Source organism: Schistocerca piceifrons, chromosome 4, assembly GCF_021461385.2.
Source record: "Schistocerca piceifrons isolate TAMUIC-IGC-003096 chromosome 4, iqSchPice1.1, whole genome shotgun sequence".
Lineage (NCBI taxonomy): Eukaryota > Metazoa > Arthropoda > Insecta > Orthoptera > Acrididae > Schistocerca > Schistocerca piceifrons.
The window spans coordinates 139,062,000-139,075,810 of record NC_060141.1 but is presented as its reverse complement, the minus strand read 5'-3'; the positions used below and the strand labels follow the sequence as shown (position 1 = coordinate 139,075,810).

The 13,811-nt window shown below is 38.1% G+C and overlaps 1 protein-coding gene across 1 annotated transcript in view; it reads right to left on the bottom strand.

The window, feature by feature from the left end:
- The window catches only part of LOC124795670 (eukaryotic translation initiation factor 2-alpha kinase-like), a 204,640-nt gene that overhangs the window by 84,229 nt on the left and 106,600 nt on the right, over positions 1 to 13,811 (bottom strand). Inside the window, 4 exon segments of the mRNA XM_047259743.1 lie at positions 2,015 to 2,120; positions 2,123 to 2,157; positions 6,271 to 6,515; positions 10,510 to 10,621. Of these exon segments, the coding sequence (XP_047115699.1) occupies positions 2,015 to 2,120; positions 2,123 to 2,157; positions 6,271 to 6,515; positions 10,510 to 10,621 (498 nt within the window).

Below are 13,811 nucleotides of genomic sequence, written 5' to 3'. Positions count from 1 at the left end.
ACTGCATTTAACATTGCACCAGGCTTGATTTTTGCGAAAACTGAATGCTTTGAAGGCATACTTTCGCGAAAACGTTTGGACAGATCTTTCCCATGACTGTCGGCATACAGAAGGATGCCTTTGGTGCATCTTAAGTTTGGCAAGTTCTTTTTTGGTTCTTTGGCTGGAGTTTTGTGATTACTTTCTGGTTTGTTTATGTCTATTGTGTTACCACAATCCGCTACAAGTGCTGAGAATTTGTTTGATAATGGTACAACTGGGTTTGTACTTACATGTAGTTCTTGCTTTTTTGTTTTTTTCGGCATACGTCACATTTTCTGCGCGGAATGACCATTAACAGCGGTGTTGTCTTGAGTTAGGCGATAATTCCGATCCACTGCTTTATTATTTAGTTTCCAGCTCTTGATATTTTCTCAGAAGTTCTTGATATTTTGCATTGATTGATACTAAATCATCTGTTAACACGCTTATTATTTTTTCTTTTGTCTTTAGCGTGTTCATTATTTCGTTTTCCGCGGCACTTACGAAGCACTGTCGGCATGTCCAGTCATGTTTGTCTTTTATATATTTCAAATTTACTTTGACACATTTATCGTGGTACCAGTACTTGCAGTCGGCACACAGGATACCTCTTTTGACCATCTTCACGCAAATTTTACAAATCTCACTATCACTTTTTAAAGAAACTGGGACATCACTACACGAAAAATGGTCACTCGGCGCCATCTTTTTATCATCTCAATAACTGTAATGGCCAAAATACTGTTTTAAAATAATGCATTCTTTCTTAAACTGCTCTTTTACAGTCCTGGAAATATAATAAAATGCATACACATCACTGTCCTTCCCTGGAAATGTCAAATGGAAATAACATTACCACAGAGTACTATCATTTCTGTCTAGTGAGCAAAAGTGGAAGATATTTCCTTTTTTCTTTAGTTTCATATTAGATTACCCTTCCTATACTGTTCCCTATTATTTCAGTTAATTGCAGCTCTCTTGACAAATGCAGTTTTTTGCACTTATCTTAAAATTACGGGAGTACCTCCTACTGTCACTTTTCTACTTGGCTTCTCCTTCGCCTCCTTCACTCCATGCATCCATGCAGTTGCGAACATGTGTTTAAATAAATATGCTGGATTGCAGTAGGTGCAGTTACCAGACTGTTAGATCTGGCATCGGCTGATCCTTTTGTGAATATTATAAGCCATTTGCATGTTGAATTAAAACAAACATAGACAATGGCGCTAGAACAAGACTTCTGCTCAGCTCCATATAGTTTCCAATAATGATGCTACAAATGCACATTTCACGCTGTAAATAAAGTATCAAGTAACAAGGAAACAGTATCTAAATGTGCCCTTCAAGATCAATGTTTATCCACTTAACTTGGGTGTCACAGCAATTCTACAAAAATTACTATAGGAAAGAGGTAGACAAGGGCCCTAGCAACTCTTCTACATCACCTCATACACAGTGGATCAGAAAAGCACCTTCATTTTTTTCCTCCTCTTTCCTTTCTCTGTCAGTTATTACACAATTCATTTTGTGATAATCTTCATGTTTTGTAGTCTAACAAATTGATGATCTGTCTTAAAGGTGGAGTGCTCTCTTACTTCCATCACTGTTTAACAGAATGAAACGTGGAGATACTAAATGCGATCAAGATAGCAACTTTTGCTTTGTGTGTTATGAAGCACTGGTGCTCCTAGCCAAAAGCCATAGCTCTATGGTGTAGACTTATTTCAGTATTTGCTAGTTTAAATTATGTTGCTTCTAAAAACACACACACACACACACTCTCTCTCTCTCTCTCTCTCTCTCTCTCTCTCTCTCTCTCTCACACACACACACACACACACACACACACACACACACACGCATTTTAGACACAGTATAATACAGCTTTAATAAGGAGCTCAATCACTCCCAGCGATCTGAGATCTTATTTTCAATTATGTTGGATTTGAAAAAAATATAAAAGATCTAACTCCATAAAAAAGAAGGTACATACGGTTTAACAAATACACTGTCATGTTGCTGCTGCCAGCCTGGTGGGGGACACTCAACCCAGGCATTAAAATATCGAACAATGTGGTGGTGGTCAAGTTTTGCAAGTGCTTCACTTCGCGCATCACACGTTCCCGTGACTCGTGGCTGTAAAAGGATAACTACTTCAGTTTCTCTAGTCACATAATACATATCAGAACAGTAAAACGAATATAACTGGTTACACAAACTGAATTTTGTAGACTGGACAGTGCTGTTGGACTTTACGTGGTACAGCCTATTGGATCTGATATTTTAGCGATAGATAAACTGGTACAATTTCTCCACATGTGAACAAAAATTCATTCGAGAAAAATTCAATACACATAAAAATCATAAAAAGTCTACATTAATTAAAACTGAAATTGAAAATTGTGATACATGTTAAAGGAAGATGGTGAAGGAAAAAACAACTTGCAACCAGAACCAATTTGATCCCTCAAGACCAAGGACTCAAACACAGTTATTCCTTCTGTATGGAGTGAGAGAGAGGTTGGCAGTGTGACTGAGAATGAGGGGGCCAGCCTGGGTCTTCACTAGCCATATCAATGCTAAAACCTACATCATCTAACATAGAGCCTGTGTAAAATGGTAAACATGAAACATATTTCTTACAGTATTTCCCACGAAACTCAATGCTCTTCTACATCATTGGAAATCAGTTTCGAAAAAGTTTATTGATTCTTCAAGTGCTTTGAGTTTACTTTGTTATATGCTAGTGAGCTGCTTTATATCTGGTGAATCTTCTTCCAAATATACATGTAAATTTTTTATAGGGCCAGAAAAAATCGATGGGTCCAGCTCTGATTGTTAGCTATGATAAGTCTGTCAACTCAGATAACTGAATGGTAAGGCTAGCTATGTGCATCAATGCATCATCATGCTGCAGGATGATTCCCCCATAGCCTTTCCCATGTTTTTTGAGAAATTATGGTAGATCTATTACTGTATAACACTGAACAGTAACATTTTTTCATTTTTCCTGAGGTACACTTATGTTGTTCCACGCCAAGTGGTCTATATGTATCCATATAACCATCAAGGATTTTGATGGAAATTTGAATGAACAACTGCACATGTTCCCAATGAACATTTGTAAAGTTTCAAGATCGCTAATTCACTACTTCTAGAGATATAGTCATCTGATCCCGTAACATAGCTATCCACAGTGTACCTGTGAGTTTTTGACAACTTCGAGACACAATGCCTCCGTTAATACTGTACAAATATTTTTGCGCTCTCTTTGTGAAATAATTTAAAAAAGGCTTCCTTAGCGATGTGCATGTGAATAATCTGAAGCAATTTGGGGAGGGGGGGGGGGGGGCTCGAAGTAAATGTGAATTTTAGCTACTTATATCTCATGAAGTAACTGCAGGATAAATGTGAAACTTTGCACATAATAACTTACCAATACAAGGGCTCAGAATATAAAATTTCATTCTCCTACTACTTTACAATATTTCATAAACTGACGGCAAAGTTGACCATTTTTAGCCCACTTTTGTATTAAAAAAAAGGGAGAGGTGTCTCCTGCAAACACTTTTCCCATTTTCATTACAAGACCATGCTCTAACCCACCTACAAATGTGAGCATATAAGCCCTTAAGAAACAATGGCAAGTTGGAGGTGCATTGAAAATTGGCCTATATTCTGCTGATACTTAAATTTGTCATCTTTATTGTTCTTTATTACTCTCTAGAAAGGCAATATCAAAAGTCTTGGTGACTAGGAAGTGAGATCAAGTCTGAATACCTTGAAAAAGTTTTTAAAAAAAAGGGGTGTCTTTTCATGACTCGTCATGACACATTTCATACTAAACAATCATTGGTTTTCTCTGTCATCATAATGGCCACTGAGCTACAAGCATGGATCAAAACACATTTCACTGTTTTTCTTGTTAGATTTTGTTTCCATATTTTTGTTTTCCTGTTCTAGTGTGCGCTTATTTATTCTTATTTGTTGTACTTACATCCTTCTTCCACCTACATGTTTATTCACAGTGTCTACACTTCCTCCTATCTGCCAACTCTATCTTTGACCCTCCAACATTCCAAGTCACCAACCTACATCAATGGAACAAATCAGCTTATATCCTACGATCTAATTACTGAATGACTGTTTCCTTCAAACACTGTTTCTCTATTGTCATGTAAGGAACTTCTGATTCAGCAAGCTAGTACTATGAGATTTTGTTTTTATATTCCAGTTACAGTTTCAATTTGGGAATTCTTTTCAATAGAAAGATAACTGAGTTATAGAAACAATATTCTTTAGTAACGAGCCATTGGAGCCATGATTAATATGAAAACACCAACAGCCTTGAATTAACTTTATAAATTTGATGCTAAAAATGCACTACCAAACTATGTTTACGTGCAAGCTAAATACAGGAAAATGACCTGCAGTGTAGTGAGAGAGATTATGACAAGTGACAACTGCGTAATTGACGACAATGATTAAAAATTATTAAGAAATTGTGGTGGGGGGGGGGGGGTGAAGGGAGAGGGTGAGAAATTTATTGCTGATAACAGCATGCAAGCAAGCACGCACACACGTGCACGCACACGATGAGCACTTGAATGAGAGAAGCAGCTGTGTTAAAAGAGAGAGTGTGTCCACAAATCTGGGATGTCATCAGATCTTTTACTGGATGTAAGTAAGACAGTGAAATTCAGGATGTGTATGATGTACAGCATGACCACAATAATCATGGTTGGGCAGCCATCCATAAGTATCATCCACACGTGGAGCTCTGCCCACAGTGTGTAATAAAGTCACAGAGTTTAACAAGGATACAGGAATACGGGGCCTGGACACACAGGGGAGCATTAAATAAGATCACCAGAAATGATGATCTCCAGAACATACTGGTCCACACTAATGAAAGAGTGAAAACACATGGAAGACCACATGGCGAGGCATCACGCATGCCGAGAGGCAAGGGGGAGGTGTTCTCATGTGTTAGATGTTTACAGGATAAGAAATGGACCACTGATATGTATTCCATTGTCTGTGACTGGCAAAAGATACGGAACCTACTGTCCTACCATGTGTGTCCACTTGCTGGCCAGCAGTGGGCTACAAGAACTTCTTCCTTCAGCAAGATAATACATCATCTTAATGGTCTCAAATTATGTGAAATGACTTGAAAAACACTCCACATATATAAGAGTGCTTACGTGTGTGTGTTTGTGTGTGTGTGGTGGGGGGGGGGGGGGGCGAAGCAGAAGGGGACATGCACTAGGCAGCCACATTATAAACGTTAAAATAACTCTGTAGCATTTCGAGTGGAAATAACAACTAAACAGATTCCGTCCACATGAATGGGCATCATCGAACTGTAGCTATTGAAAACATGACCACCAAGTTGTCAAACATACTGCACACCACAAAAAACAAGGACTTCAATAGCTGCTTCAGTATTTGCGCCAGCTGGATCTTCTACCTACAACTAGGTTTGAATTAAATAGGTGAAAAATGACCTGCCACATCCTCCATTCTCTCAAACCCATTGGTCTGAACCCTCAGTAGTACCCATTCCTTTATTCTTATTGTTCCTCTCCTGCTATTTTCCACACCACTCCTCCTCAGTGTGAACCCTATACTCAGTCCTCCCACCCCCTTTCGTGAATGTCACTTTTTCAGTTCTGACAATGGAAACTTCAGGTTGGAATATCAACAGTATTAGAAAAAGGATAGATTGCTACTCAACATAAAGATGATCCATTCAGTTGCAGACAGGCACAACAAAAAGACTGTTACACATTACATCTTACAGCAACAGCAGCTCAGACTGGAATCTAAAATTCTCATTTTCACACTTCCGCTGAAGGACAACTGTCCGACCCTCTATCGTACCTTCCATTTCCTGCTCACTTATCTACTTGCTCTGACTAGTATCAGCTTCGGTAAAAACTCAGAGAGTCAGTGTTTGGGTGAGAATGTGTACATATGTAAGACAAAGATCAGTAGCTCAAAAGCTAACAACTCATGTGCTATGTGCATTTCTATGATCCCACAATCAATCACCTGCAGCTAAATGATTGCCTTCCTGATTTTTAATACTTTTTTACTATTGCCCTTTGTTGCCTGAGAGGAAATGGAATTCATACTACACATATTGTCAGTGCATTAGCTATTCCATTCAGAACACGTATGTACGCTCAATAGTACATACTTTCATGTAATTGTAATACTACAGTAAACAAGAAAAGTACTTACTTATCTGGAAGTGTTATCCGCTTTATAGCATATCGGCAGTCATCTATCTTATTCTTAGCTTCAAAAACCACTCCAAAGCCACCTCTTCCTAGACACTGTATTGGCTCAAAGTCTGTAAGGTAACGTGAGACAAAACCATGAGATTCATTCAACAGCAAACCCGGCTCCGAGTAACTTCGTGGTGCCAGCCGCACATCTACTCCAGAATCATGTTGTTCTGAAGGCTTTTCCAATACTGTTTGTGCCTGAAATACAAAACTATTATTTTTCTTACAAGTATATGCTGTAAATGAAAACTTATTCCAAGAGATACCGCAATTACAAAAGCATGGCATTATTTGAATGAAAGTTTACAAAAATAAAAAGTTACTGCTATTTTATTGTTTTCTTAGGTTCCAAAAAGGCATTTGTACCAGCCAAGGTGTCAGAGGCCTCTAGGGTGATTAAACTTAATTTAACTACATTCCACTTCCCCCCTTTTACTTTTGCTGATGTTCATCTTATAACCTCATTCTCAAGATGCAATCCATTCCATTCAACTGATCTTCAAAATCATTTGCCATCTTTGACAAAATTACAAACTCAATGGAAAAACCTCGAAGTTTGTTTTATTTATTCTTTCTGAACTTTAATTTCTTTTCTATACTTCTCCTTACAGACTAACAAATGGTAATTAGGTTGGAGTTCCATGTTTGCCTATGTGTATCAAAATCCATGTTTCATTTGTGGAGTAGAAAGGAAAACTTACCTGCTTGTCCACCAAAAGCTATCAGCAGAATATCTTTAAATTTAGCAATTTTAACTGCAACATAATATTAAACAGTGCTACACATTATTGCAAATTACATATTAGCTGTTACTTCAGTATTTTCCCACAAATTTAAATTAAATTTTTCCTTTATCAAAGCAATATAATTGTTCCTCGTGTTTTTACATATCATATGCAGAGGAAAATTTTTATTAATGTTGTAATTGAAAACAGCTAGAATCCTTGAATGAAATTTTCACTCTGCACCGGAATGTGCGCTGATATGAAACTTCCTGGCAGATTTAAAACTGTGTGTCAGACAGACTAGAACTCAGGAGCTTTGCCTTTTGCAGGAAAGTGCTCTACCAACAGAGCTGTCCAAGCACAAGTCACAACCTGTCCTCACAGCTTTAATTCTGCCAGTACCTCATCTCCTACCTTCCAAACTTCACAGAAGTCTCGTGCTAGTTCTGCAAGGTTGACAGCAGAGCTTTTGTGAAGTTTGGAATGTAGGACATGAGATACCGGCAGAATTAAAGCGATGAGGATGGGTCGTAAGTCATGTAGGCGAGTGCAAAAGACAAATTCAGTAAGAAGATTCAAATCAATGAAGTAGTTATAAGTAAATGAAGATACTTGCACAGGATAGCGTAGCATAGCATGCTGCACTGAACCAGATGTTGGACTAAAGACCACAACAGTATCTATTATTCGTGAAATGCTTACAATGGAAATGAGTCTAAAGAAAATAATTCTTGTGTGTCTACATGATAACAGTCCAGCAACACTCAAAAAAGAGAATAAAAGATAATGGAGCTTTCTCTCTAACACGCAAAACTTCAAAAACTTCAGCTCATGGTAAAGAAGCAATACTGGCAGAAATTGAACAGGCCAAAATTTTGACTCTGTTACCGACAGAGGAAAGCCATCAAAGAAATGGGTGATTTATAAAAATCTTCAACTTGAACCTCAAATAAGTATCTTTACTAAGTGCCAAAGGTGGCTACAGATTACAGTCTACAAAAAGGTAGTACCTATAGCAAGACATTTAGCACCATTACACAGTGACACTATTTGACCCATTTTGACCGTTACTGTAAACAAAGTCTGCATTTTGGAATGGTGCAATGGATGAAGAAATTTTTATGCAGGAACCTGACAGCTTTCCAAGATTCCAAATCACTTGTAATCAAGCTTCATAAAAGTTTTAATGAATGAAAACAGAGATATAGAATTTTTATGCAGGAACCTGACAGCTTTCCAAGATTCCAAATCACTTGTAATCAAGCTTCATAAAAGTTTTAATGAATGAAAACAGAGATATAGGTATGGGAACAGGTGTCTTAAGAGGATGTTGTTCAATTCTGGATTAAGAAAGCAATGTAGTATCCTGCTTGTTTCGTCCAAACAAACAAACAAATTACAATAGTAAGTTGTGATACATACAGATAATGGCTAAATGATTGCAACAACAGTATGTAGCATCAAATAATTTTTACATGCAGTATAGAGAGCATTTATAACAGCAATTATATTTCATAAATTGTCTGGAGATGCAGCGTCAATATCAAGACTGTGGGTCAATCTTAGTAAGTTGACTGTATAATGGAAGGAAACATTCCACGTGGGAAAAATTATATATAAATACAAAGATGAGGTGACTTACCGAACAAAAACGCTGGCAGGTCGATAGACCACAAACAAACACAAACATACACACAAAATTCAAGCTTTCGCAACAAATTGTTGCCTCATCAGGAAAGAGGGAAGGAGAGGGGAAGACGAAAGGAAGTGGGTTTTAAAGGAGAGGGTAAGGAGTCATTCCAATCCCGGGAGCGGAAAGACTTACCTTAGGGGGAAAAAAGGACAGGTATACACTCGCACACACGCACATATCCATCCACACATACAGACACAAGCAGACATATGTCTGCTTGTGTCTGTATGTGTGGATGGATATGTGCGTGTGTGCGAGTGTATACCTGTCCTTTTTTCCCCCTAAGGTAAGTCTTTCCGCTCCCGGGATTGGAATGACTCCTTACCCTCTCCTTTAAAACCCACTTCCTTTCGTCTTCCCCTCTCCTTCCCTCTTTCCTGATGAGGCAACAATTTGTTGCGAAAGCTTGAATTTTGTGTGTATGTTTGTGTTTGTTTGTGGTCTATCGACCTGCCAGCGTTTTTGTTCGGTAAGTCACCTCATCTTTGTATTTATATATAATTTAGTAAGTTGACTTACGTATGTGGAAGATATTTTGAGAAGTTCCAATACGGAAAGCAAGACTGATCAGTACTTCAAACAAGTGGTATGCACATCCATGGGAAGTTGAAGAATCGTATTACCTGGACATCTACATTTTGAGATCACTGGTTGTCTAATTTATTTAATTGGCACCGCTACATAGGACGCACCATTTTCTATGAACTAGACGTCTCACTTTCTGCAGTGACTACATAAGAGGCATTGGACACTAGTATTCTTACATCTACAAATATTGGCAGTGTTCATTATCCTTGGGTATAGCTCTGACTTCATGACATGAGACCACGAGATATACAGTAATGCCAGTATTGTTGTAGATAGTATGTTGAGAAAGTCATCCAGCAGTGTAGTATCGGAGCACAATGGACAGTCAATTTTGTGGAATAATAGACAAGAGAGTTGTGTGTCACTCTGCAGTAATGAGGTAGAATACAGAGTACCTGTTGGATTTACTAAATTAAGCAAATATGATTAGGATTTAAGGTGCCGACGATGATAAGACCATTCAGGACAAAGCAAAGGCTGAGAGATTGGGAAGTATAAGGAAGGAAGTCTAGTGTGTTATTTTCAAAGGAATCATTCCAACATTTGCATTAAGTGATTTAGTGAAACCATAAAACATTCAAATATGAATGGACAGATGGCAATTGAACTGCTATCCTCCTGAATGAGATATCAATATAGTGGAAATGCTGAGTCACAGATAGGCACAACAAAAAGACTGCAGAGTTCAAAGGTTAGAGAGTATTAACTACTGGGAATTGCAAAGGTTTTGCATATGTCCTGCACATGCAGTCAAATTGTGTGCTTTTTTAGTTTGGATAACAATGGTAGTTGCTGCAGCAATCTCAACAATGGACCACGTTGCGCATGAAAAAAGCATTCCCCCCCCCCACAACAACGAATATTTATAAATATGTTCGTTATGATGGGATTCTCTGCATAACTTACTGACCTTCACCAATAAATTTCTTTAACTCAGAACCCATTTCAAAGGTTTTAGTTATTTATTTTTACATCCAAACTAAAATTTCTCATGTTACTGTCAACAGCACTAACGGAAATTTTCCTTTTGGTACAATTAAAATTCACATTAACTCCATAACTTCGCGTTAAACCAATACTGCCTCCGTTACTCGAGAGAGAGAGAGAGAGAGAGAGAGAGAGAGAGAGAGAGAGAGAGAGAGAGAGAGAGAGAGACACACTCAAGATTCATGGAATCTCAGATTACCTGGTTGGAAACTTGTGCACATGCCGCCGTTTTCTTTAATATGCTCCGAAATCTCTGTGTTAGTAGATTCAGCAACACTGCAGTCGATATGCTGATTATGGTAACTTCTTTCCTGAAATTGAAAGGGGTCAATATCACACATTACTACCTGAAATAAATTTTCTGTCTTTAAACTAGGTATGGAAATTATTTTAAGTGACATTACAATATTCATACATATCCTTTTTAAACTACCTTCATATTTGTTTTGTTTAAGAATAACCCTGTCTATTTGTGTATTTGTCATATACTTGGATGTGGGACTTCCACATTCACTGACAAATCTGTCAGAACTAAGTCAAGTACAGATGTTCCCATCTCCAACGAATACTCGGACACCAACATAAGTCAAAGGAAAAGGTTCATATAATGAACAGCACAGGCATCTGGATAGCAGTGATGCTGTTACCAGGGTAAACTCTCTGAGGCGCGTAAAGTCAGCAGGTGTCAGCTGGATATGTCACAGCAATTGGCAGCATTAACACTTTTTCAGATGCTACTAAAGAGAGTGGGACTGACAATGTGTGAAAATGTCAGACTGTTCATTTCTGAGTAACTATGAACAGTATGTATCAAAGGATGGCCAAAGAAGGGAGAAAGGATGATCTTTAGCTGGTGAACAGATTAGGACCTGAACCATGGAGGACATTCGAGGCCTAAAAGATAAATGCAATCTGTTGTGTGCAGGGTGTATACGAGGACAAGGAAAAAAAAATTCCCGGATTTTTCCCGGATTTCCCTGTTAAAAGTACACCTACTCCCAGATGAAAACACACTTTTTCTGTGTTATTAAGTAACAATATATTTTCCCTCGGAACTGTAAAATTTATCAATCCTTTGAATGGTTATGTTTTTTACAACTCAGGGAAGAAAACCCCTTTTGGAAAAATTTTTGATGTGCAGCAACATGTACGCTGCATATTTTTGTATTACGAAAGTATAAATTCGAATTCTACCAAACACCGCATGTTACTTTCTCAACCAATGTAATCGAGATTGCGATGAGCGTTTGTAAGCCAGACATAGCTCATGTCACGTGATCCCGCCACCCGATGACAGCGGATATTCAGACCACAGGACACGTGATGTCAGCTAATTGTAACATCACTGTTAAGTAGCGCGGATACACAAACTGGAAAGGTAATGTTTTTAATTAATATACGTTGTGTTGCTACAAGAAAAGCAAAGCTTTCACACACCATATTGGTCTCTAAGGTTAATAAGCTGCAAGAGAAGCTAAGCTTTCACATGTAATGTTGATCTTTTTGCGCGTGTTACACTTTAAGTTACATCACAAAAATGTGCCAGTAAAATTTTTAGCCGAGCCCAGTGACTTGCCCTGAAAGTTTTCCACAAATAAATTAGCTACCACAGAAGAGAGAGAGCTTCCTGTAGCACTACATCAATTCGCTCATGATAACGACATGAATGTCTGGGCAAAAAATATTTCTAAATGGCTCTTCATCAAATGCTCTGTGATTTAAGAAGTTCATCGTACATTGTCGCACATAGTACAACTTGTGTAAAATGAAAATTACTTTGAAAGTAATGATTTTCAAACCACTATTCACAATATTTTCGCGTGACCTGTTAGAAATAGGTTTGTTACAGTAGTCGTCAGAGACCCCCAGATGACAGGCGCCGCCGCGCTTTGGCAGCTACTGTGACGCAGGAAGCCCGTATGTTCGTACGTGTAAAACATTAAAAGACCTTACATTATGTCATAAAAGAAAAAAGACGTAAGAAGATACTCCAAGAGCATCGGAATTTCGTGAATTTTACTAAAATGGCACATTTAAAGTGCATACTTAAAGAGCACATTCGTAGGTCCAAATTCCCAATGAAGTAGGCCTCGACCTGATATTAAACTTTTCAGTGTGGGTTCTGGGGTGTTAATTTTCTTGGAGTACCAGTACTGTATTAATTCATTTTTGATTCTATATTATGGCATAATGCTATACGTGCTAGAAGATGAAAACGTGCACTTGAAATGCAGTGAGCTGTTGAAATTAGCCGAGAGTGTGGAACTAAACACTTTGTTTCAAACACATTGACTGCCTCAGCGTAAAAGATTAATAAAAACCAAATTTCTTTAGCAAAACGACAAAAATAACTTCATTCTTCTACAAGGCGATTAATGCATGACTGTCAGAAAAGTGGAAATAAAATAAAATCTGAAACTAATAACGTATATTAGCCTTCCGTGATTATGTGAATGTCTTAATTCACTTGATAGCTCCCAGCCACAGAAATCCATTTTGTTTTCATTTGATGTGAGAGCAGAAAACGAAAAGGAAACAGCAAACTTACTAAAGTGTAAACACGGGTCACGTGGAGACTACACACTTCCCCACTACAACTCAGACTGCTCTGCGCACCAGCCCTGGATCTATGATAATTCCGAACTGGGGCAATACTGCGATAAGGGCCAACAGCCACATTTCTGTAGCCAGAAGCGGAGAAGGTACCACTCATATGCTACTCAACTTCACATGCGCATGAGCCTGCTCGTAACTGCTAAAACGAATCTAATGTACAGTTGTGACGTCACGCTCATCGGAGGCAATTTGTTGTTATGAAGCATTGCATAGTCTTCCTAAAGCCTTTGACACAATATGCTGTTGGCAAACACTTGTATGAGCACTGGGTTTTGTTGTATATGGCACATTTCCTTTGCAATTAATGTTTTATTTTTGTTTTTTTCTCGTTCACGTTTTATTGTTGCAGTATTATTATGCAATAGCACGATACAGTAATAACGTTTGTCAGAGTATCGATTCTTACCAGTCAAAATTACAAAAATTTAACTGACAACTAACACAACGAAAAATTCCCGGAATTCTAAAAAATTCCCGGCTTTTTCCCGGTTTTCTCCTGGATGAAAAAATTCCCGGGTTTTTCCTGGATCTCCCGGTTGTCCCGGGTCGTATACACCCCGGTGTGTGAATTTCTTGATATCCAGTTAATGTACAGTATTTTCTTATAGTCCATAAATGTTTTTAAAGAATAAACTTATTACATTATTAATTTCACTAACTCAGAGTGATCAAGAATAAAGGAGAAGCCACTATATGTATCTAACTGGGATTCACTGCAATCGAAGACAGTTTACTGAAAAAATTCTCTCACCAACTGAAACTAGGTACTAGCAAATGTGGTAACTTTAAGAGACAGGAGATCATCTGTGAATTGGGTGCAACAGTTTCGAAAGTGAGAGTATTCTGAATGCAACACAGTAGGGATACTAGCAAGAGGGGACAACA